Genomic DNA, 22,625 nt, shown 5'->3' with positions numbered 1-22,625 from the left:
AAAAACAATATTTGCTCAATAAATGAGGGCGTGTATGCACGCGCTTGCCGCTCTGTCCACATGCGCAGCCCAATCACCTGGTGGGCTTGAAGCACACCTACATCAAGCTCAGCTTCATCACCACGGAGGACCTCATCAAGGTGCGCAAAGACGTGTTCCCGGCGATCCGCAAGAATCGTGAGCGAGAGAAATCCAACGATGCCTACACGAGCATGCTGTCAAGGTGAGGGGTGGCCCCTGTGGGGTAGCTGGGCCGTGCAGTGACGCCTCTCCGTTATGCCACACTCGCTCACTCGGTCCCCTCACCTCACTCGGTCCCCTCATCTCACTCAGTTCACTCACCTTGCTCGTTCACTCAGTTCCTTTCGCCTCGCTCGTTCACTCGGTCCCCTCCTCTTACTCGGTCCCCTCACCTCACTCGGTCCCCTTGTTCACTCGGTCCCCTCGTCTCACTCGTTCACTCGGTTCCCTTGTTCACTTGGTCCCCTTGTTCACTCGGTCCCCTCGTCTCACTCGTTCACTCGGTCCCCTTGTTCACTCGGTCCCCTCGTCTCACTCGTTCACTCGGTCCCCTTGTTCACTCGGTCCCCTCGTCTCACTCGTTCACTCGGTCCCTTGTTCACTCGGTCCCCTCGTCTCACTCGTTCACTCGGTCCCCTTGTTCACTCGGTCCCCTTGTTCACTCGGTCCCCTCGTCTCACTCGTTCACTCGGTCCCCTTGTTCACTCGGTCCCCTCGTCTCACTCGTTCACTCGGTCCCCTTGTTCACTCGGTCCCCTTGTTCACTCGGTCCCCTCGTCTCACTCGTTCACTCGGTCCCCTTGTTCACTCGGTCCCCTCGTCTCACTCGTTCACTCGGTCCCCTTGTTAACTCGGTCCCCTTGTTAACTCGGTCCCCTCGTCTCACTTGTACACTCGGTCCCCTTGCCTCACTCGTTCACTCGGTCCCCTCGTCTCACTCGGTCCCCTTGTTCACTCGGTCCCCTCGCCTCACTTGGTCCCCTCGCCTCAGTCCTTCACTTGGAAATGTATAGCAGCCAAATACTGGAAATGCATGTTTTTAAATGTGGAGGGAAAAACCGGGAGACCCCGAGAAAAATTCACACTACCACAGGGGAACATGCAAACACCAAATATACAGGTGTCAGGGTTAGGATCAAACCCACGACCTCCTGCATACCGGACGAGGGAGGTAACATCTCGCCACCATGGCGCTCAGGCTCTTGAGAAGTGAAAACAAGTTTATTCCATGAAAGGCTGCATTGCCTTGGCTGTATGAAATGTCACCTGCCAATAGCAGAGGTGACATTTCAATTTGGAGCCACTCAAAGACAGAGTACTAGCGGCCTTTATGAGTCTCAATTGTTATGCACGTGCTCAGAAATCAAAAGTACAGGCAGTCCCCACTTTTATAACACAATGCGTTCCTGGAAACCCCATAGTGAATTAGATAGTCGGACCCTCTTTTCCCATAGACAGTAGAAGCAGAAACATCACTTGCCAATGCGTTTTTTCTTTAACGGCCATATTTAACAGGGTTGAATAGGTCAAAATCAACAAACACACTTGAGAATAACAAAAGCACCATGGCAAATCACATCGGAAACAAGACTGACTGTTGCAATGTGTTTGGAGTCATGTCGGAAGGTGAGTCACAAATAAACTTCCTGCGTAAATCGATCATTGGTGCATGACATAAACGTCGTGAATATAAAACGTCATAAATCGGACCGTCGTAAACCGCAAACCGTCTGTAAAAACATTGTTTATTATTTACGCTTGTTTACCCAGGAAAGCCTGAATCTCAAGACTTTTTGAGAGCGGGCAATGTTGCTATGTGTTTTCCCAAATAAGGTAATCATTCATCATTGGGATATTGTGGCCAATACCACTTCCTTTTTTTAGTTAGCTAAGGGAGGAAACAGACAAACCCAAAGAAAACTAATACAGAGCAGGAGTAACATGCAAACTCCTAAAAAAAAGACACCAGTTGCAATTCGAACCTAGGCCTTTCTTATTGTGAGGCACAAGTGTGAACGTGGCATCACCCTGCTGTGCTAATTAATGAGCTCATCTCCAAACTAATCAAGTTACTACTTGAATAGGAAACGTTCTCGAAACATTGTTTTACTCTTGGTCCCAGTGCGCTGTCTGGAGGCAACTTGCTGGCAGAAGATGAGGGCAATTCCAAGAAAATGTCTGACCAGATGGAGAACATCACGGACATTCGGGAGTATGACGTCCCCTATCACGTGCGCGTGGCCATAGACCTCAAGATACACGTGGTGAGTGACTTGTTCATGTCACCACGAATCTGTCATTCTGTCTCGTTTGTTCTGCCTCATTCCTTCAATTAGTCTGCAAGTTCATCTGCGGTAGAGCAAAAGATTTCAAGTTGGCTGAGCGGTGGTAGGTTGGGGTTGCTAAAATGGATACTTTGTGAGGATTACAACTGTGGTTGTCCTATAAATAAACTCGCCCCTGCCATTGGAATGTGGAATTTCCATCACTGGCTCAGGACTGAGATGGGTAGAACCCAATGCTTACACTGCCCAATGTTTGTCATTTTGTGTGTAGCCTGATTCTGGTGGTGATGGTTTATGTCATTACTCAGATAAATAGTGATTATTATTTTGTTGTGGTGTTGTGATTCGCACCCACTGGCGCAACATGTTGGTGATTTCTGTTGTGATGCAGGCACACTGGTACAACGTGCGGATTCGGGGCAGTGCTTTTCCCCCTGAGATCACCCGGAGAGATGACCTGGTGGAGCGGCCGGTGAGTTTGCAGTCTTGTCGGGTCTGTGTTGGAGTGGGGGACGAGTGCAGAGCCGTGTGTCGGTGCATGTGTCTGTGTCTTTGGCTGGGTCGTCTAGCCCGCATGCTCAGCCACCGCATGTCCAAGCTTCTTCTGTTTGGCCGGATAGATGGGTCTAAACGGGAGTGGCACGGACTAGAGAAGAGATGGCCAGATGTGGTACATAAGGATGTGGAGCTGATTGGACTTGCCGATGACTGGTACCAGCAGTGTCAAGATCGGCCTCTGGAGGAAGTTTGTGAAGGACGCTGCTGGGGAGTTGGAAGCAGTCACCTTCCAGGAACAATGGAGGGCAGAGGAGCGACGCTCACAGCAACAAACGAGCATAGCACCGGGCGGCTAAAACGCAGAGAGTTGGCACGTGGGGAGCACAGTTGGTGCATCTGCCAATCATATCAGTTAATCACCTGGGTTCGTTCCGTGACGTTCTGCCAGAGGGCCTTCGACACTTATTGTTGTAGGCGCACAAGCTGATAGCTATGTGTGTTTAAACGATTGTGGTAGCTGATTGGTTTTACCATTGCACTACAATCCTGACTGCCTGTGTTCAATTTCTGGCTATGTGCATAATAATGGGGTAGTGGTAATTGAACCTGTCCTAGACCTCCCATAGGTTAGCCCGGCCTTCAATAATTACCTCATGCAATGTCTAAACGTTTGCACTGGGGAGACGAATACAGCGGGGAGTGGTTCTGAACACGATCCCCCTCCCGCGCAGTGCCATCCTTAACTGGTTATCACTAACTGTACTTACCCTTCAGCCTTTCAGGCTCAACGGGAGATGTTTTTATTTCTATTCTTTGGGTCTTTTGGTAAAGTCTTGTAGATGGTTCAAAGAATATAACAAAAAACTACGATGTTTCGATCACAACACAAGCAATGTCATCAGGAGGATGACGATTGCTTGTGTTGTCATCGAAACGTCGTAGTTTTTTATTTTCTTTGAACCATCTATGTGACTTTACCAAAAGACCCAAATAATATGAATTCCTGCAGTCATGAAAGCTTTAAGTGAAGATTTGTTTTAATTTCGTTAGTATTCTTTGGTTCTTTCGGTAAAGTCACATATAAAGATAAAATAATAAATTAAATTAAATACTAGCATACGACGTTTCGATTGCAACACAAGCAATCATCATCAGGTATAAATTAAATAGAAACACAAATCTAGTATACTTAGAAATGTAATGTAATGCAACATAGAGTCGGATAACATAATAGTCAACACCCTATCTGGTTGATTACGTTCTTCCTGAGAATGCTAAATTTGAGTGAGAGATTAAACACAGAACCAGAAACATATAGACAGACATATAAGCAGACAGATATCACAGAGATACATAGAGAGAGAGCAAACATAGGCACAAAGAGAAACTACGCCTCTGTGTCGAGGCCTTAAATAGTGAGAGGGGGGGCGGGGGCGGGGAGAGAGGGAGGGGTTAGAGAAATTAGCATGTCCATGAGTGGAAACGGTGAGTGGCAAGGTGTAAAAATCTTGAGAGAGGGGGGCAGGGGCGGAGAGAGAGGGGTTACAGAAATTAGCATGTCAATGAGTAGCACGATGAGTGGTACGGTGCGAAAGCTTGAAAAAATTAGGGGGCAGGGAGAGAGACACACTAAATTAAATAACCTAGCAAAAATTTCGAAATGTAATGCAATGCAACACAGAGGGTCGGTCAACACACAATTAACACATAGCCTGGTTGATTACGTTCTTCCAAAGATTGCTAAATTAGAATAGTAGGTTTTTACCCTTTTAACTGGTACAAAACTGACACCTTTATTCAAGGCATCATGTTTGCAATGACCACAACACAAGTAGTCAAAAAAGCAAACAAAAAGAAGCAACTCTGATAAGGATGATAATATGCACTGTCCTTGAAGTTGATTGGCCCACACCCGAGACGGCTTTCTTTAGAGCCTAGTCCCCATTGGTGTAGGGCCAGATGACACCAGAAGGCGTACAACTCAAACACAGTGCAATATCAGAGTATTGAGAGCTCGGGGTAAGCATTTACACTATGAGATCTCTTTTACCAGTGGCAAAATATAATAGTAGGTTTTTACCCTTTTAACTGGTACAAAACTGACACCTTTATTCAAGGCATCATGTTTGCAATGACCACAACACAAGTAGTCAAAAAAGCAAACAAAAAGAAGCAACTCTGATAAGGATGATAATATGCACTGTCCTTGAAGTTGATTGGCCCACACCCGAGACGGCTTTCTTTAGAGCCTAGTCCCCATTGGTGTAGGGCCAGATGACACCAGAAGGCGTACAACTCAAACACAGTGCAATATCAGAGTATTGAGAGCTCGGGGTAAGCATTTACACTCTGAGATCTCTTTTACCAGTGGCAAAATATAATAGTAGGTTTTTACCCTTTTAACTGGTACAAAACTGACACCTTTATTCAAGGCATCATGTTTGCAATGACCACAACACAAGTAGTCAAAAAAGCAAACAAAAAGAAGCAACTCTGATAAGGATGATAATATGCACTGTCCTTGAAGTTGATTGGCCCACACCCGAGACGGCTTTCTTTAGAGCCTAGTCCCCATTGGTGTAGGGCCAGATGACACCAGAAGGCGTACAACTCAAACACAGTGCAATATCAGAGTATTGAGAGCTCGGGGTAAGCATTTACACTATGAGATCTCTTTTACCAGTGGCAAAATATAATAGTAGGTTTTTACCCTTTTAACTGGTACAAAACTGACACCTTTATTCAAGGCATCATGTTTGCAATGACCACAACACAAGTAGTCAAAAAAGCAAACAAAAAGAAGCAACTCTGATAAGGATGATAATATGCACTGTCCTTGAAGTTGATTGGCCCACACCCGAGATGGCTTTCTTTAGAGCCTAGTCCCCATTGGTGTAGGGCCAGATGACACCAGAAGGCGTACAACTCAAACACAGTGCAATATCAGAGTATCATCCTTATCAGAGTTGCTTCTTTTTGTTTGCTTTTTTGACTACTTGTGTTGTGGTCATTGCAAACATGATGCCTTGAATAAAGGTGTCAGTTTTGTACCAGTTAAAAGGGTAAAAACCTACTATTATATTTTGCCACTGGTAAAAGAGATCTCATAGTGTAAATGCTTACCCCGAGCTCTCAATACTCTGATATTGCACTGTGTTTGAGTTGTACGCCTTCTGGTGTCATCTGGCCCTACACCAATGGGGACTAGGCTCTAAAGAAAGCCGTCTCGGGTGTGGGCCAATCAACTTCAAGGACAGTGCATATTATCATCCTTATCAGAGTTGCTTCTTTTTGTTTGCTTTTTTGACTACTTGTGTTGTGGTCATTGCAAACATGATGCCTTGAATAAAGGTGTCAGTTTTGTACCAGTTAAAAGGGTAAAAACCTACTATTATATTTTGCCACTGGTAAAAGAGATCTCATAGTGCTAAATTAGAAGTTAAGTGTGAAATTTGAAAAAACACAGACACGAAGACTGATAGACAAGCAGAGAGAGAGACAACGAAAAAACCCAGAGAGAGAGAGAACAAACAAACTTAAAACTTCCCCGTAGAAGTGGTTCAAACTTAATTTGGAGCTTTCGTGACTGCAGGAATTATTCTTTGGTTCTTTCAGTAAAGTTTCTCTTTGTGCCTATGTTTGCTCTCTCTCTATGTATCTCTGTGATATCTGTCTGCTTATATGTCTGTCTATATGTTTCTGGTTCTGTGTTTAATCTCTCTCTCAAATTTAGCATTCTCCGGAAGAACGTAATCAACCAGATAGGGTGTTGACTGTTATGTTATCCGACTCTGTTGTATTACATTACATTTCTAAGTATACTAGATTTGTGTTTATATTTAATTTATACCTGATGACGATTGCTTGTGTTGCAATCGAAACGTTGTATGCTAGTATTTAATTTAATTTATTATTTTATCTTTATACGTGACTTTACCGAAAGAACCAAATAATAATTCCTGCAGTCACGAAAGCTCCAAATTAAGTTTCGTTAGTATTGAGAGAAATGGGAATCGGTGGTTTGGTGCTTCACGCACTGCGCTTTGAATCTGCCAAAATGTGTTGGAGTCTTAGCAATGCACATCCACCAGTGCTTATTGGTATATTAACCTGGGCTTTCTCTAGGTTAACTCAGCCTAAAAGGATTACAGGTGTATTGTGTGAACGTCCGCAATGTGGTAATGATGGAGGTTCACGGCTGGCCAGTGTTATTAGATGTGCACATGCGCTAAGGTGATTGTGAATTCCAGATTACCGTGGTTGTTTTCAGGACCCAGTGGTTCTGGCCTTTGACATCGAGACGACCAAGCTGCCCCTGAAGTTCCCCGATGCTGAGACAGACCAGATCATGATGATCTCATACATGGTTGATGGCCAGGTAAGGTCACCTGTTTACAGGCTCCATTGTTGGGTCCAGCCAAGTCACGTCACATGTCTGTCATGAAGAGTAGCGTTGTTTATCGCCTGTTTTCACAGATTTTGTCGTTTGAAATTTCAGTCACTTTCAGGTCTCCAAAAAACTCACCGAGTCTCAAGACTCTTTTTCAGGAGGGTCCCGCTAAGTGTTCACGGTTGGGGTGATGATTGCCATGTGCTTCCCAATTAAGTACAGGTATCCCTCTTTATGAAAGAGATGTGTTCTGCAAAAAACACGCATAATACGAAATTTCGTGAATCGGTATGGCTTTTCCAATTTATTTAATACAAAAAATTATGGATGTCTTTAGATAGTCATTCCAGCGTTACTAACCTAAATATATACACCGAAATCACTTCACAATAAAAAAATTAGAATAAAGAACATACATTAAAATTATCATATAACTAATTTTAACATTTTTTTTACCGTTCTTGGGAACTCACAAAAGATCTGCATGTTGGAATGCCTGGAAAGTTGATGTAGAGGCGGTTTCGTTGCACTGCAGGGACACCGTGTTGCTGTCGTGGATGGATCACGCAGCCTCCCGGGTGCTTTTTGTTTGATCATCTTATGGCGTGTGCCATTTGAACTTCGTTTACGTGGAAATTTTATTTTTTAAATGGAAAAAAATCCATAATTTGTCAATTGCATTATCACAAAATTTCGTAAACCGAACGTTCATAAATTGAGGGATTGCTACTTGGCAAGTAATTTGTTTAAAAAATAAATTGGACCTTGACACCAGTGCACAGCGGCCGACTGTTCTTCAAATGAAGTCGTGAGATATTTCGTGTCCACTGAAGCAGAAGTTGCATAGTATTTTGTTGAAAATACATGCGCAGTATTAACCAGGGTGGCCTGCCGGATTCGAATCATGAACATCTCTCATTATCGGCGAACGCTCTACCGCTCGCTATTGTTATGTCAGTCACACTGATGTAACAAAATTCCTAGAGCTGGAATTTAATTTGAAAGTAAGTGAAACTCCTAATTTAAGTTGGCCTGGTTTTTTTTACATTAATCAAAATCAGCTGATGACCCTATTGGCAGGCATGTTCTCCAACTGTCATGTTTGCTTGGAATATAGAATAGTCACAAACACAATTGTCAGCAGTTGCGGAACATATTTGCCAACAAGGACTCTCCATTTTGATAATGTTGATGTTCTATGTAAAATTAATGACGATTGGACAAGAATAACTGGAGAATATGTTTAAATTGAAAATAAGTAAATATAATTTCAAACAAGCAGACAGCTTTAGGATGAGTGCGGCTTGGAAATGTATCATTAAATAATAACATGGCAACCTTTTTAAAAAGTGTGTGTACATTTGTAATGACCAGGAGGGATAATCATGGGTAAGGGTGCGTTATATAATAACCAATTATGAGGGGGGCGTAACTGTGCTAAAGGTGAAAGGTGGGGTCAGTCTGGAATCTCTGGGAACCTGCTCGAAGGTTCTAGAAGGGGCGTGGCTAGAGGCGGGGCCTGGCCACGCCGAGGAGTATATAGGGGGGACGTGACCGACAATTCGGGGCTGTCGTTGGTTCCGGGTCCTGGCTGCCGTCGCTGTCTTCGCCGTCATCTCTTCTCCATCGTCCAGCCGCATGGCTGATCCGCTGTACGGCTCCCATCGTCGTCGCCTCTATATTAGTCAGCCAGCTATATAGTTAGACGCCGACGATGGGGCTGTGTGGATGGGTCACCTATGCGAAGCCCCATATATATACTCGCCTTTTGCCTGTCCAAGGACAGGTGTATTTCAGTAAATCTAAAACTTGCAAGCGAAAAACAGACCGCGACGTGATATTCATTGCATCAATTCGTGTGCAATTTGTAAGGGCGCGGTGACACAGACTTATTTCATTTAAAGGTTATAATCTCTTGTTCATCATGACGTCCTTTTTACTTCTATGTCTCAATAGCTTTACTGAGATCGCGTGACGTGAGGGTTCTGCCTTTGTAGTGAGGGTTATAAGTTTACGCTGAGGAGGGGGGAGGAGGCACCTCGCCCCCCCCCCCCATGTGGAGTGATGTCACCCGCTCATGAATATTAATGACGGGGGGGGGGTGCGCCATGTGGAGTGATGTCACGTGCGTTTCACACAAATAGACATTCTTGGCTCATTATGGTGCCTGTAAGTGTGAGACATATAAAAGGAGCCCTCTGCACGTCGTGTCATGGAAGTCGCTCACTACACATTGATTGAAAATAATCCAGCTGAATTATAACGTGACTAACCATTTAGTATAACTGACTTACTAACCAGTATTATCACGTAAATCTGTACCTCACATTCACATATACTGTATAATATTTTTTTTTTTATAATTTAACAACTCATCTTCTTGGTTCTTTCGGTAAAGTCACGTAGAAGGGAAGTAATAAAATAATAAAAATAAAACATAATAAAACAATTCTCACGACGTTTCGGCCACAACGCAAGCAGCCATCCTCAGGCGAAGAATGAAACACCCCAAGCTTGGAGCGTATATTTAAGCTGGGTTAGAGGGGGGGGAGGTGGGAAGAAGAGCGCCTAAACAAAATAATTTGCATATCAAGAGGAATTCAGCATATGGAAAATGCGTAGGAGGTGGGCGGGGGGGGTTCCAAATCAATACTATGCCCGTGCATTATGCAGGATTAGCAGCATCAAAGGGGGGGGGGGAAGGGGTGGAGCATTAACAAAGGAAAGGAATGTTAATAGTATGTAGCTGTAGTTACTAAACAACCACGTAAAAAACTACAGTATAAACTGCATGACAAACTAAAGTATAAACTACATAGCATCATCAGTAAACTTACTATACTCTACAATAAGCTGAGTTACTAACAGTAAGTAATACATGAAAAATTCTACGTTGTAAAAAATTATATAATATGCTTCCATCTAAACTTTATTCTCTTACATCACACGCGTCTATACCGTATTATATACTTCCATAGGCAAAACCAACATTAAATTACATACTGTATTGCTATAAACCACCCTATACCTTATACATTTTTAATATAACACTATGTATTATTCTACCCACCCTAATGTGTATCAAAATGGTTTATTACGTCCTTCCAGTGATTGCTAAGCCAGAATCCATCTTCTCGGTTAAAATTGTCTCTGTGTTTGTAAATGTGGATCGCCTCATGTACGAATCTCTCATGATAGCCAGATGGCTTGCAGAGAACCTCTGTCTTGGAGAAGTCAATGTCATGTGAGCCCACTGAGTTGTAACAGTGATCTGCCACGGCTGAGGTGTTTGTCCTACAGTGTTTCAGGTCAGCTTTATGTTCACGGATGCGGTCCGAGACATGTCGTTTGGTTTCCCCAATGTAACTGCTACCACAGAGGCAACTTAGTTTGTAGACACCAGGGTACTGTATGTCTGGAACCACATCTTTTACAGACGGTACCAGATCACGGATTTTATGTACTGTGTTGAATCGGACCTGGATCTTGTGTTTAATCAGGATTTTGGAGATCTTTTTTGTGACCCCAGCAATGTAGGGTAAGGTGATGGTCTTGAAAGGCTCCTCAACAGGATCTTTCTTGGTGGTTGGAGTGATGGCTTTGCGGATTGTGTAGTCGGAGTAACCATTAGCCTTAAGAGCTTGGCGTACGTGTTTGAGTTCACTGGAAATGTGTTCATGGTCGGAGATGCATTGGGCTCTATGATATAGAGTCTTGATGAGAGAATTCTTCTGGGATGGATGGTGGTGGGAATCCGGTTTTAGATAAGCATCCGTGTGGGTGGCTTTCCTGTAGACAGAGTGGCTCATTGAACCATCAGGTCTCCTTTTGATTAGGACATCCAAAAAGGGTAGCTTGCCATCATTTTCGACTTCCATGGTGAATCTGATGGCTGGGTGTATGGAATTGATATGGTCGAGAAATTGGTCTAGAGCAGGCCGGCCATGTGGCCAGATGACAAAAGTGTCGTCTACGTACCTCTTCCATAAGGTCGGGCGTAGAGTCGCAGTCTGGATGGCGTCCGTCTCAAATTTCTCCATGAAGATGTTGGCTACAACCGGAGATAAGGGGGAGCCCATTGGGGTGCCCTCAATTTGCTTGTAGAAGGTTCCATTCCAGGTGAAGTATGTATTGGTTAAGCAGTGTCTCACCAGGGGGGGTACCCCAGCATTCAGTCCTTGATGAACCAAGTCTTCAATGATTGCGATGGTGTCAGGCACAGGCACCTTGGTGAACAAGGAAACCACATCAAAACTGACAAGCAGGTCGTCTGGGGACAGGGCAATCCCCTTGATTGTTGATACCAGGTCAGTAGAGTTTAGTACTGCAGAGGTGGTTTTTCCAGTGAAAGGCCGTAGGATTTCGGACAAAAAACGAGCCAGTTTGTAAGTCGGGGAGTTGATAGTAGAGACAATGGGACGAAGAGGTGTATCTTCTTTATGTATCTTTGGCAAGCCGTACAATCTTGGTGGCCTGGCTGCAGAAGGTTTCAACGAGAACTGTTTGGTCTGATCAATTAATGCGGTTGAAGCAGAAATGATGTTGTTGGTTTTGGAGACGAGGCTGTTGGTGGGGTCTCTTTTTATTTTTGTATAGCTGCCATCGGTGAGTAGTTCTTGAATTTTGTTGTTGTATTCTATTTTGTCCATGATGACAGTGGCATTGCCTTTGTCGGCTGAGAGGATGACAATGTCATCCCTCTTTTTTAATTGAGCTAATTCAAAACGCTCATCTTTGCTGATGTTGCTAGCTGGCATCTTAGCGTTTTTGAGGGTTAAGATGCCAGCTAGCAACATCAGCAAAGATGAGCGTTTTGAATTAGCTCAATTAAAAAAGAGGGATGACATTGTCATCCTCTCAGCCGACAAAGGCAATGCCACTGTCATCATGGACAAAATAGAATACAACAACAAAATTCAAGAACTACTCACCGATGGCAGCTATACAAAAATAAAAAGAGACCCCACCAACAGCCTCGTCTCCAAAACCAACAACATCATTTCTGCTTCAACCGCATTAATTGATCAGACCAAACAGTTCTCGTTGAAACCTTCTGCAGCCAGGCCACCAAGATTGTACGGCTTGCCAAAGATACATAAAGAAGATACACCTCTTCGTCCCATTGTCTCTACTATCAACTCCCCGACTTACAAACTGGCTCGTTTTTTGTCCGAAATCCTACGGCCTTTCACTGGAAAAACCACCTCTGCAGTACTAAACTCTACTGACCTGGTATCAACAATCAAGGGGATTGCCCTGTCCCCAGACGACCTGCTTGTCAGTTTTGATGTGGTTTCCTTGTTCACCAAGGTGCCTGTGCCTGACACCATCGCAATCATTGAAGACTTGGTTCATCAAGGACTGAATGCTGGGGTACCCCCCCTGGTGAGACACTGCTTAACCAATACATACTTCACCTGGAATGGAACCTTCTACAAGCAAATTGAGGGCACCCCAATGGGCTCCCCCTTATCTCCGGTTGTAGCCAACATCTTCATGGAGAAATTTGAGACGGACGCCATCCAGACTGCGACTCTACGCCCGACCTTATGGAAGAGGTACGTAGACGACACTTTTGTCATCTGGCCACATGGCCGGCCTGCTCTAGACCAATTTCTCGACCATATCAATTCCATACACCCAGCCATCAGATTCACCATGGAAGTCGAAAATGATGGCAAGCTACCCTTTTTGGATGTCCTAATCAAAAGGAGACCTGATGGTTCAATGAGCCACTCTGTCTACAGGAAAGCCACCCACACGGATGCTTATCTAAAACCGGATTCCCACCACCATCCATCCCAGAAGAATTCTCTCATCAAGACTCTATATCATAGAGCCCAATGCATCTCCGACCATGAACACATTTCCAGTGAACTCAAACACGTACGCCAAGCTCTTAAGGCTAATGGTTACTCCGACTACACAATCCGCAAAGCCATCACTCCAACCACCAAGAAAGATCCTGTTGAGGAGCCTTTCAAGACCATCACCTTACCCTACATTGCTGGGGTCACAAAAAAGATCTCCAAAATCCTGATTAAACACAAGATCCAGGTCCGATTCAACACAGTACATAAAATCCGTGATCTGGTACCGTCTGTAAAAGATGTGGTTCCAGACATACAGTACCCTGGTGTCTACAAACTAAGTTGCCTCTGTGGTAGCAGTTACATTGGGGAAACCAAACGACATGTCTCGGACCGCATCCGTGAACATAAAGCTGACCTGAAACACTGTAGGACAAACACCTCAGCCGTGGCAGATCACTGTTACAACTCAGTGGGCTCACATGACATTGACTTCTCCAAGACAGAGGTTCTCTGCAAGCCATCTGGCTATCATGAGAGATTCGTACATGAGGCGATCCACATTTACAAACACAGAGACAATTTTAACCGAGAAGATGGATTCTGGCTTAGCAATCACTGGAAGGACGTAATAAACCATTTTGATACACATTAGGGTGGGTAGAATAATACATAGTGTTATATTAAAAATGTATAAGGTGGTTTATAGCAATACAGTATGTAATTTAATGTTGGTTTTGCCTATGGAAGTATATAGTACGGTATAGACGCGTGTGATGTAAGAGAATAAAGTTTAGATGGAAGCATATTATATAATTTTTTACAACGTAGAATTTTTCATGTATTACTTACTGTTAGTAACTCAGCTTATTGTAGAGTATAGTAAGTTTACTGATGATGCTATGTAGTTTATACTTTAGTTTGTCATGCAGTTTATACTGTAGTTTTTTACGTGGTTGTTTAGTAACTACAGCTACATACTATTAACATTCCTTTCCTTTGTTAATGCTCCCCCCCTTCCCCCCCCCCCTTTGATGCTGCTAATCCTGCATAATGCACGGGCATAGTATTGATTTGGAACCCCCCCCGCCCACCTCCTACGCATTTTCCATATGCTGAATTCCTCTTGATATGCAAATTATTTTGTTTAGGCGCTCTTCTTCCCACCTCCCCCCCCTCTAACCCAGCTTAAATATACGCTCCAAGCTTGGGGTGTTTCATTCTTCGCGTGAGGATGGCTGCTTGCGTTGTGGCCGAAACGTCGTGAGAATTGTTTTATTATGTTTTATTTTTATTATTTTATTACTTCCCTTCTACGTGACTTTACCGAAAGAACCAAGAAGATGAATCCCTGCAGTCACGAAAGCTTTAAATCGAAATTTAACAACTATTTAGTACAGCTAATTAAGTATAACTAACTTGTTTCACCAGATAAGTATACCTTTATGTTAACATATCTAAAATAATGTATTATCAGCTTCATAACATCATTCATGTGAATATATTAACATCTAAGTTTCACTTGCTGCCACTTCCTCTTCCGTTGTGGGTGCACTTTGATGACATCGCACTACCTATTCACAATTTCTTGCAACTGGCCGTACCTATTTGTTAAATGTTGTGAGATTGCTCTCGAACACACCGGTGTGATGAAGGAGTAATAATTTGGCACGTTTGGCTACGTCTCCAGGGATACCTCATCACCAACCGGGAGGTCGTCTCGGAGGACATTGAGGACTTTGAGTTTACACCGAAGCCCGAATATGAAGGTCCCTTCACCATCTTCAACGAGGCCGATGAGGTACAGCTGATGTTTCATTAAACCAGCTTAAGCTCAGAGTGACTTGGTGCTCAATTTAGAATCTTTATTTTATCTAGACTGGAGAGGAATCCAATGATATATTAATCTCGTTTTCACAGATGTCCAGGTGGGGAGTATCGGCAAGTTACAACAACACACAATAAACAAAAATAAGGACAGAAAACAAAAAACAATGAGGATTGAGGCATTGATGGTTATGTCCCATTTGCATCCCTGAGCGAATGGTGGAAGTTCCACATTCTTATGGTGGGGGCGAGTTTATCCATAGGACAACCATTGTCATTTCCAGAAAGTAGTTTTCATTTAATCGACCCTAGAGGGATGATGGGCTGAGTCAACCCCCAACTATAATTTGAACTCACAACCGTCCACTTTGGTAATGGCTCGCTCCACCGCTGAGCTATCCGGCCAAATATAAATCTTTTGTTTTTTGTAACGGATCATGTTTAATCAAAATCTGCCCATTGCCGGCTTTTACTTATGAACTTATTTTTCTTCATGTCCCATATGGAAAGTACATGGAAGTTTAGGTCCAAGTTTAAGTTGGTGAGACGTGATAGCTTGTAAACTAAGCTCATTGCACGGTGCTTTGGACAGGCTGGACTCCTGCAGAGGTTTTTCGATCACCTCCACGAAACCAAACCAAACATCTTCGTGACCTACAACGGCGACTCTTTTGACTGGTGAGGTCCGCAGATCACAACGCGTCTCAACCGATGCAAACGCAGCTCATCCCAATATGCGTGCATGTCAGTCTGTGTGTGAACTTCTCATCCGAATGCCTTTATCGGAATCTGTAATATAGCACTTTTCGTGCATGTGTGCGCATGCGTTTTTGTGCACGTGTTTGTAATTAGCTTGCTTGCTTGTTTGTGCGTGTGTGTTTGTGTGTAGTGGGGAGCGGTGGCGCAGCAGTTAGCATGCTGCGCTACGAACTTAATGACCCTAGTTCGATTCCCGCTCACGGCCAACACCAGTGATGATTATCTGAACCGCACCTGGGCCTCCTCGAGGTCGACTCGGCATCATGTTAGTACTTGGTGCGGTGTCTAAACATTGGCACTGGGGAGACAAAAGGCGGCCGGGGCACTTGCCCCAACAGTCTGTTAAGGCTATACGGGGATCTTTGTACTTGTATATGGATGTATGTAATATGTTTGAGTGTTGTTCATGTGTGCGCGTCTTGTGTTGGGGGTTCGAGGCCGTTTGTGGAGCGGCGTGCTCTCGAGCATGGCCTGGATCTGCTCATTGAGACCGGGTTCCAGAAGGATTCGCAGGGAGAGTACAAGGCCACACAAGCACTGCACATGGACTGTCTACGGTAACATGTTCTGCAACGTCATCGTCATGATCGTTAGCATCAACAATTGTAGTTTTTTTCCAAGTCTGCACTGCACATTGTTATAGCCGGCAGGTGGCGCAGAAATAGTGCTTGTGCCTCACGGCAAGAAAGTCCTGGGTTTGATTCTCAATGCTGGGCACCTTTCAGAGTTTGTATGTTTTCCCTCTGTTCTGCATGTGCTTTCTCCGGTTTCGTCCCATAGCTAAAATACACACACAGTCTAACTGTTTTTGGCCAAAACAATCCCAATGCTGAAAAATTCACTGTAAATTACTTCATTGGTATTACGTATAGTAACATCATGTCACTAAATGTTATTAGAGCACATTTATTTTTTGCTTAGTGGACCCCATGATGGTAGCTGTGCCTGTGCAGAAAAAGGCAACTTCACACGGCCTTATTACTAATACTTTGACGCAAATTTAGTATTTGCATTCTTATAATGCAATGCGACAATACGTGGCAATTTTGCCATGTAATTGGCAGGTAATTATGGACCTTGATGCCGGCACATAGTTACCTCCGCTTCTCGAAGACCACCGTGAAGCAGATGGCGCATATTGTAGCACAGTTACCGCATCCGCAGCAGTGGTCACTGGGCCGCCAGTAGGGGGCAATGTTGCTGTGTGTAATGCTTATCGGGAAGTGGCGTGGTACACCCCGCCTTCGTAGGTGCACGCGGGTAGCCATCGTGAGTTTGCGCCGTGTGTATATGTGGGGATCGAGCAGCTGGGTGAAGAGGGACAGCTACCTGCCGGTTGGCTCGCACAACCTCAAGGCGGCCGCCAAGGCGAAGCTGGGGTACGACCCCGTTGAGCTGGATCCCGAGGAGATGTGTCGCATGGCAGCTGAAGAGCCACAGGTGTGGGCACAATGTCGATTAATGTTCACGTTTCAAGTTCTATATAGAGGCGAGAGTTGGCGATCAGCAAACATTTTGTGAAATTCCCTTTTCCATGGGCTCTGAGTTGCCATACCCTGGCTTGCCATGAGAAGGCCGTAGAGCAAGTTGACTAATCACACCATCGGTTTCCATCTGTATGGGGATCGAGTGTATCCCCCCTCACGTGCATGGATTTTCTCCGGGTGCTCTGGTTTTCTCGCACTTGAATAAGTCGTTAATTGTCTGAAAACCTCTTAAAATAAAATCCAATGCAGGACCGTCCTGAAAAAGAGTCTTATTCCTGAATAAATAAGTAAATTATCATTATATTTATTATTAAAGGCTATATGGGGGATCTTCGTCTATGTGATCCACTGTTGCTGCTGCCCACTGTCTGCGTGTAGACGCTGGCCACGTACTCGGTGTCGGACGCGGTGGCCACCTACTACATGTACATGAAATACGTGCACCCGTTCATTTTCGCGCTCTGCACCATCATCCCCATGGAGCCGGACGAGGTGAGTACTCCTCCACATGTGCCGTCGCGTGGCCCAGTGGTATTGTGCGTGCCATTTTGTCGCAGAGGTTGCTGTTTCAAATCCGGCAGGATGCCTTGGTTTAATATTTATCTATTTTTTATTGCTTACTCGAAAGCCTTGATGAGTTTCAATAATTTTTTGTTTAGGTGGGTCCTGCCAAGTTTCATGGTAGGGGGCGATGTTGCAATGTATAATCCCAATCGAGTAGTTTGTAAATATTTTTTCAGCATTGGGACGTTTTGGCCAATACTGGTTACATTGTATGTTTTTACATACTCTTTGGGTCTTTCGGTAAAGTTGTGACTTTACCGAAAGACCCAAAGAGTATGAATTCCTGCAGTCATGAAAGCTTTAAGTCAAGATTGTATGTTTTGTTATGCTATGGAAGGAAACTGGAGAACCCAGAGAAAATCCCTGTAGAACAGGGGGAGAACATACAAACTCGACATAGAAAGGCGCCCCAGTTGGGAATAGATCCCAGAACATTCACAGATGGTGTTAAAGATCCCGTGATGGCATTTGAAGAAGAGTCGGCCATCCTGTGCTGGTGTCAGGGGCCAAATTTATAATATTACTTGCTAATTAATTGGGAAACATACCATTCGTCACCGCCCACTGTAAAAACATGGCAGGACCCTCTTGAAAAAGAGTCTTGAAACTCGGTGGGACTTTCATGTTTAAACAAGCGTGACAGTAAGCATCATTGTCTCGAGTCTAACACGGTTTAGAGTTCATCATTGGGATGTTAAACAGCTGCTTGCTAACAACACCCTCTCTGGCAGCGAATGCGCTTACACACGGGTTTGGGGGTGGTGGCGCAGTGATTAGCGCGCTGCACTTCGAACCCGGCGACCCGAGTTCGATTTTTGCTCACGGCCAACATCGATGACAAATATCTGAAGGGGTCCTGGGTCTCCACTAGGTCAACTCGGCCTCAAATGAGTACCATGTAGTGTGCAAACATCACCACTCGGGGACAAAGGCGGCCGGGCGTGGTGCTGGCCACCCACCCCATCACGTACCGTGCTGGCCTTCATAGGCATTGCTCGCTAACAGCACTTGCCCCTACAGTCTGTTATCAGCTATACGGGGGATGTTTGTCTTTGGCTTTGTCACAGGTGCTTCGGAAGGGCTCTGGCACTCTGTGCGAGGCACTACTCATGGTGCAGGCATTCCATGCCAACATCGTGTTCCCCAACAAGCAGCAGGAGGAGTTCAACCGGCTAACGGGCGACGGCCACGTGCTGGACTCGGAGACCTATGTAGGGGGCCACGTGGAGGCCCTGGAGTGCGGCGTCTTCCGCAGTGACATTCCCTGTCGCTTCAAGATGGTTGGTGTCAACGTTTTCTCCCTGCAGTGGTGGTGTCGCGACGTGCCTGAATAATAATTATAATGATGATGAATCATAATGATTTGTTTTGATTGAGCACCGTTTATGCCGGGACATCTCAAACCCTCCCAACACGTGGCAGAATGTTGCCTCTTCTTTGCATCTAAACGCTATGCCGTCTCTGGGTTACAGGCATGCACCACCACATCTGACTGCTGAAGATTAGTGGCGAGGGTGATGCCGGGACACTTGCACTGTGTGCTGATGAGCACTGATCAGTGATAGTGAGGGTGACGCTGCGAACATGCGACTGTGTCTGATAGAACCCAGGTGTGTTTGAGGAGCTCATGGAGAAGGTTGAGACCACCCTGAAGCATGCGCTGGAGGAGGAGGAAAAGATTCCTCTGGACAAGGTCAACAACTTCTCTGAGGTTGGTGGATGTGAAAATTACACATCTTTGGTTGGGACCAGAAAAATCACTAGTGGCCAGCAGCCAGCCTTGATGTGTGATAACAGGTGAGTGTCGTAGGTGGCGAGCAGTAGATAGTGTTATGCACTTCGAACCCAACGAACCGAGTTCGATCCCACTTACGGCCAACACCGGTGATGATTTTTTTAATCGGTCTTGGGCCTCCCCTAGGTCGACTCAGCTTGAAATGAGGACCTGCTCCGATGTGTAAACATCACCACTGGGTAGACAAAGGCGGCCATAGTACTTGCCACCCACCCCCTTGTGTGCCATGCCGGCTTTCATAGGTGCTCACTAAAAGCACTTGCCCCACCACTATGTTTAGTCGATACGGGGATCTATGCAGGACCGAAGCGGTCCTGCATAGATGCCATATTCTCTGTCCTTGATGTAGGGCATTTCAACGTGACTTACATTTCTGTCTTGTGGCGCTTACTTTATTTGACATATTTTTCGACCACATAGTTTGGGAAGTTTTTCATTGCTGTACCAGAGGAATTTTTTATCCGCTACAGATACAATGAAAGGCTGATCGATGCCCTGATGTGATCAAGGGTTTGCTCCCTATAGTCAACCATGTTATTTTTTATGATTATTTCATGATTGCTCCTCATTCTGAGAAAGAGTTGGATGCTCTAATGCTGAACCTCGAGTGTTCACTAAGAGGTGGGGCCTTACCATCAGCCCCACCAAATACTAAGCACCTGCCTGGATATGTTGTGCCATCAAACACTCCACGCCCTCAACTCCCCATGAGTGATTGGGAAGTTGTGGAGGGAGTGGACAAGATTTCATACCTGGGCAGTGTGCTTCTGACCAGCTCCGGTTTGACAGCAGATGTCTCACTCCGAATCAGTCGGGGGCAGTATTATGTTTCCATTGGTTAATTAACACTGTGTGAAAGCTACCAGGTTCGTCACTCCTCAAGAACCTTTCAGGTTTTTTCAAACCCAAAGGTTTGTTATGGCCTCCCTTCTCTATGCATGTGAAAAGTGGACCCCTCGAATGGAACATCTGCGCCGATTAGAAACATTCAGTTTGGCCTGCCTACGTTTCATCCTGGGTTTAACCAGCCTGGATTGTGTGAGGAGCTCACAGATCCTTGAACGATCTGGACCCAGTCCCATCACTGAGCTCCTCCATTAAGCAAGGCTGCTTTGGCTGGGTCATGTAGCCCACATTCCCAAGCAGCTTCTATTTGGTCGGATAGAGGGGGCTAAATGTGCCCGGCACTGGATAGAGAAGAGATGGGCTGATGTGGTAGAGGAATATGTGGAGTTGAGTGGACTTGCTGATGACCGATACCAGTAGTGTCAAGATTTGTTTTGATGGAAGAGGCTCTTTAAAGACGCTACTTGGCAGTTGGAAGCAGTCGCCCACCAACAACAGTGGAGGGTAGAGGGGCAGCCAATTGGCACATAGGGGACACAATTGGCACATAGGGGACACATCTGCCAGTCATCTCAGTTGACCCATGACATCTGGGTCTGTTTCATGACCTCACAGCATTGAGCCTTCAGACACTTCACATGGCCTAAGGGTTCACCTAACTTTGCACAAGCACCATGGTGATGTCACCGCCACTTAGCGTTGAACAGCGGTTGTCGTTGCTGTTGTGTGCGTGCACCCACTCCACACAGGTGTGCGAGGAGGTGCGGTCCAAGCTTCGTGCTTTGCAGGAAGTGCCAAGCCGGATCGAGTGTCCACTCATTTACCACCTGGACGTGGGGGCCATGTACCCCAACATCATCCTGACCAACCGCCTGCAGGTGCAGCCTTGCACGCTCGCCCAATGCTCCATTTGGCGTCACGTGATCTTTGCACATGGGCTCGGTGGATTATTACGACGTGATAGGAATATGAGCAGCAGGGTCACGTAGCGGTAACAATCATGTCCCACGGCAAGACAGGCCTAGTTTTGATTCCTGACTTTTGAGTTTATTCTTTCCCTGCTCTGAATGGGTTTTATCTTGGTTCTGCGATTTCCTAACTTAGCAGAACCATCCTGAAACAGAGTAAAGATTCGGTGAGGTTTTTCCTGAGCAAACAAGCATATTAATAAAATGTATTGAATTTCGATTTAAAGCTTTCGTGACTGCAGGGATCAATCTTCTTGGTTCTTTCGGTAAAGTCACGTAGAAGGGAAATAATAAAAATAAAACATAATAAAATAATTCTCACGATGTTTCGGCCACAACGCAAGCAGACGTCCTCAGGTGAAGAATGAAACACCACCAAGCTTGGAGCGTATATTTAAGCTGGGTTGGAGGGGGAAGAAGAGCGCCTTGACAAAAGAATTTGCATATCAAGAGGAATTTAGCATATTTATGGGAAATACGTAGGAGGTAGGCGGGGGGTTTCAAAGTCATATTATGCCTGTGCATTATGCAGGATTACCGAAAGAACCAAGAAGAAAAATTTATTGATTTGAAGCCTTCGTGACTGCAGGAATTACTCTTTGTTTCTTTCGGGAAAGTCACGTAGAAAGAAAATAAATTAAATAATAGAATACGGCGTTTCGATTGCAATGCACGCAATCGTCATCAGGTAAGAATGAATGAGAAAAAAACCTAGTAAACTTAGAAATATAATACAATATAAAACAGTCGGCTAACACAACAGTCAACACCCTACCTGGTTGATTACATTCTTCCAAAGATTGCTAAATTTGAGAGAGAATCAAAACACAGACACGGAGACACATAGAGAGACACAAGCAGAGAGAGACAACACAGACACACATAGGCACAGAGAGAAACAACACCTCTGTGTCGAGGCCTTAAATAGAGAGAGGGGGGGGATGGGGGTTGGGGCAGAGAGAGATGGGGGGGGGGGGGGTAGAGAAATTAGCATGTCAATGAGAGAGTTGTGTGGAAATCCACCCCGTAGCAGCCGGGGGAGAGAAAGAGCAAATGGAGAAAACAAACTTAACAAACCTGGCAAATTTTAGAGAGAGAAATAGGAAGTTTGAGAAAACAAACTTTGTAAAATTTGTAAATGTAATGCAATGCAACACAGAGAGTCGGTTAACATGCAGTTAACGCAGAGCCTGGTTGATTACGTTCTTTCAAAGATTTCTAAATTAGAAGATAAGTGTGAAATTTGAGAGAGAGACAAAACACAGACACGGAGACACATAGACAGACACACAAGCAGAGAGAGACAACACAGAAACACACAGAGAGAGAAAACAAACTTAAATCCTCCCTGTAGAGGTGGTTCAAATTTGATTTG

At 44.9% G+C, this 22,625-nt stretch overlaps 1 protein-coding gene across 2 annotated transcripts in view; it reads left to right on the top strand.

Moving 5' to 3' along the window:
* The window catches only part of POLE (DNA polymerase epsilon, catalytic subunit), a 109,504-nt gene that overhangs the window by 9,603 nt on the left and 77,276 nt on the right, over window positions 1-22,625 (top strand). For both annotated transcript variants that reach the window (XM_078597806.1, XM_078597805.1), the window contains exons 6-17: window positions 69-223; window positions 2,144-2,285; window positions 2,698-2,778; window positions 7,075-7,182; window positions 14,695-14,805; window positions 15,424-15,509; window positions 16,028-16,147; window positions 16,898-17,030; window positions 17,456-17,569; window positions 18,709-18,921; window positions 19,245-19,352; window positions 21,032-21,160. In XM_078597806.1, coding sequence (XP_078453932.1) covers window positions 69-223; window positions 2,144-2,285; window positions 2,698-2,778; window positions 7,075-7,182; window positions 14,695-14,805; window positions 15,424-15,509; window positions 16,028-16,147; window positions 16,898-17,030; window positions 17,456-17,569; window positions 18,709-18,921; window positions 19,245-19,352; window positions 21,032-21,160 — 1,500 coding nt within the window. The remainder of the gene's footprint in view (window positions 1-68; window positions 224-2,143; window positions 2,286-2,697; window positions 2,779-7,074; window positions 7,183-14,694; window positions 14,806-15,423; window positions 15,510-16,027; window positions 16,148-16,897; window positions 17,031-17,455; window positions 17,570-18,708; window positions 18,922-19,244; window positions 19,353-21,031; window positions 21,161-22,625) is intronic.

This window comes from Lampetra planeri, chromosome 10 (genome assembly GCF_965212315.1).
Source record: "Lampetra planeri chromosome 10, kcLamPlan1.2.h2, whole genome shotgun sequence".
NCBI classification, from domain to species: Eukaryota; Metazoa; Chordata; class Hyperoartia; order Petromyzontiformes; family Petromyzontidae; genus Lampetra; species Lampetra planeri.
The sequence above is the reverse complement of the archived record's forward strand: the minus strand, read 5'-3'. Positions and strand labels throughout refer to the sequence as shown.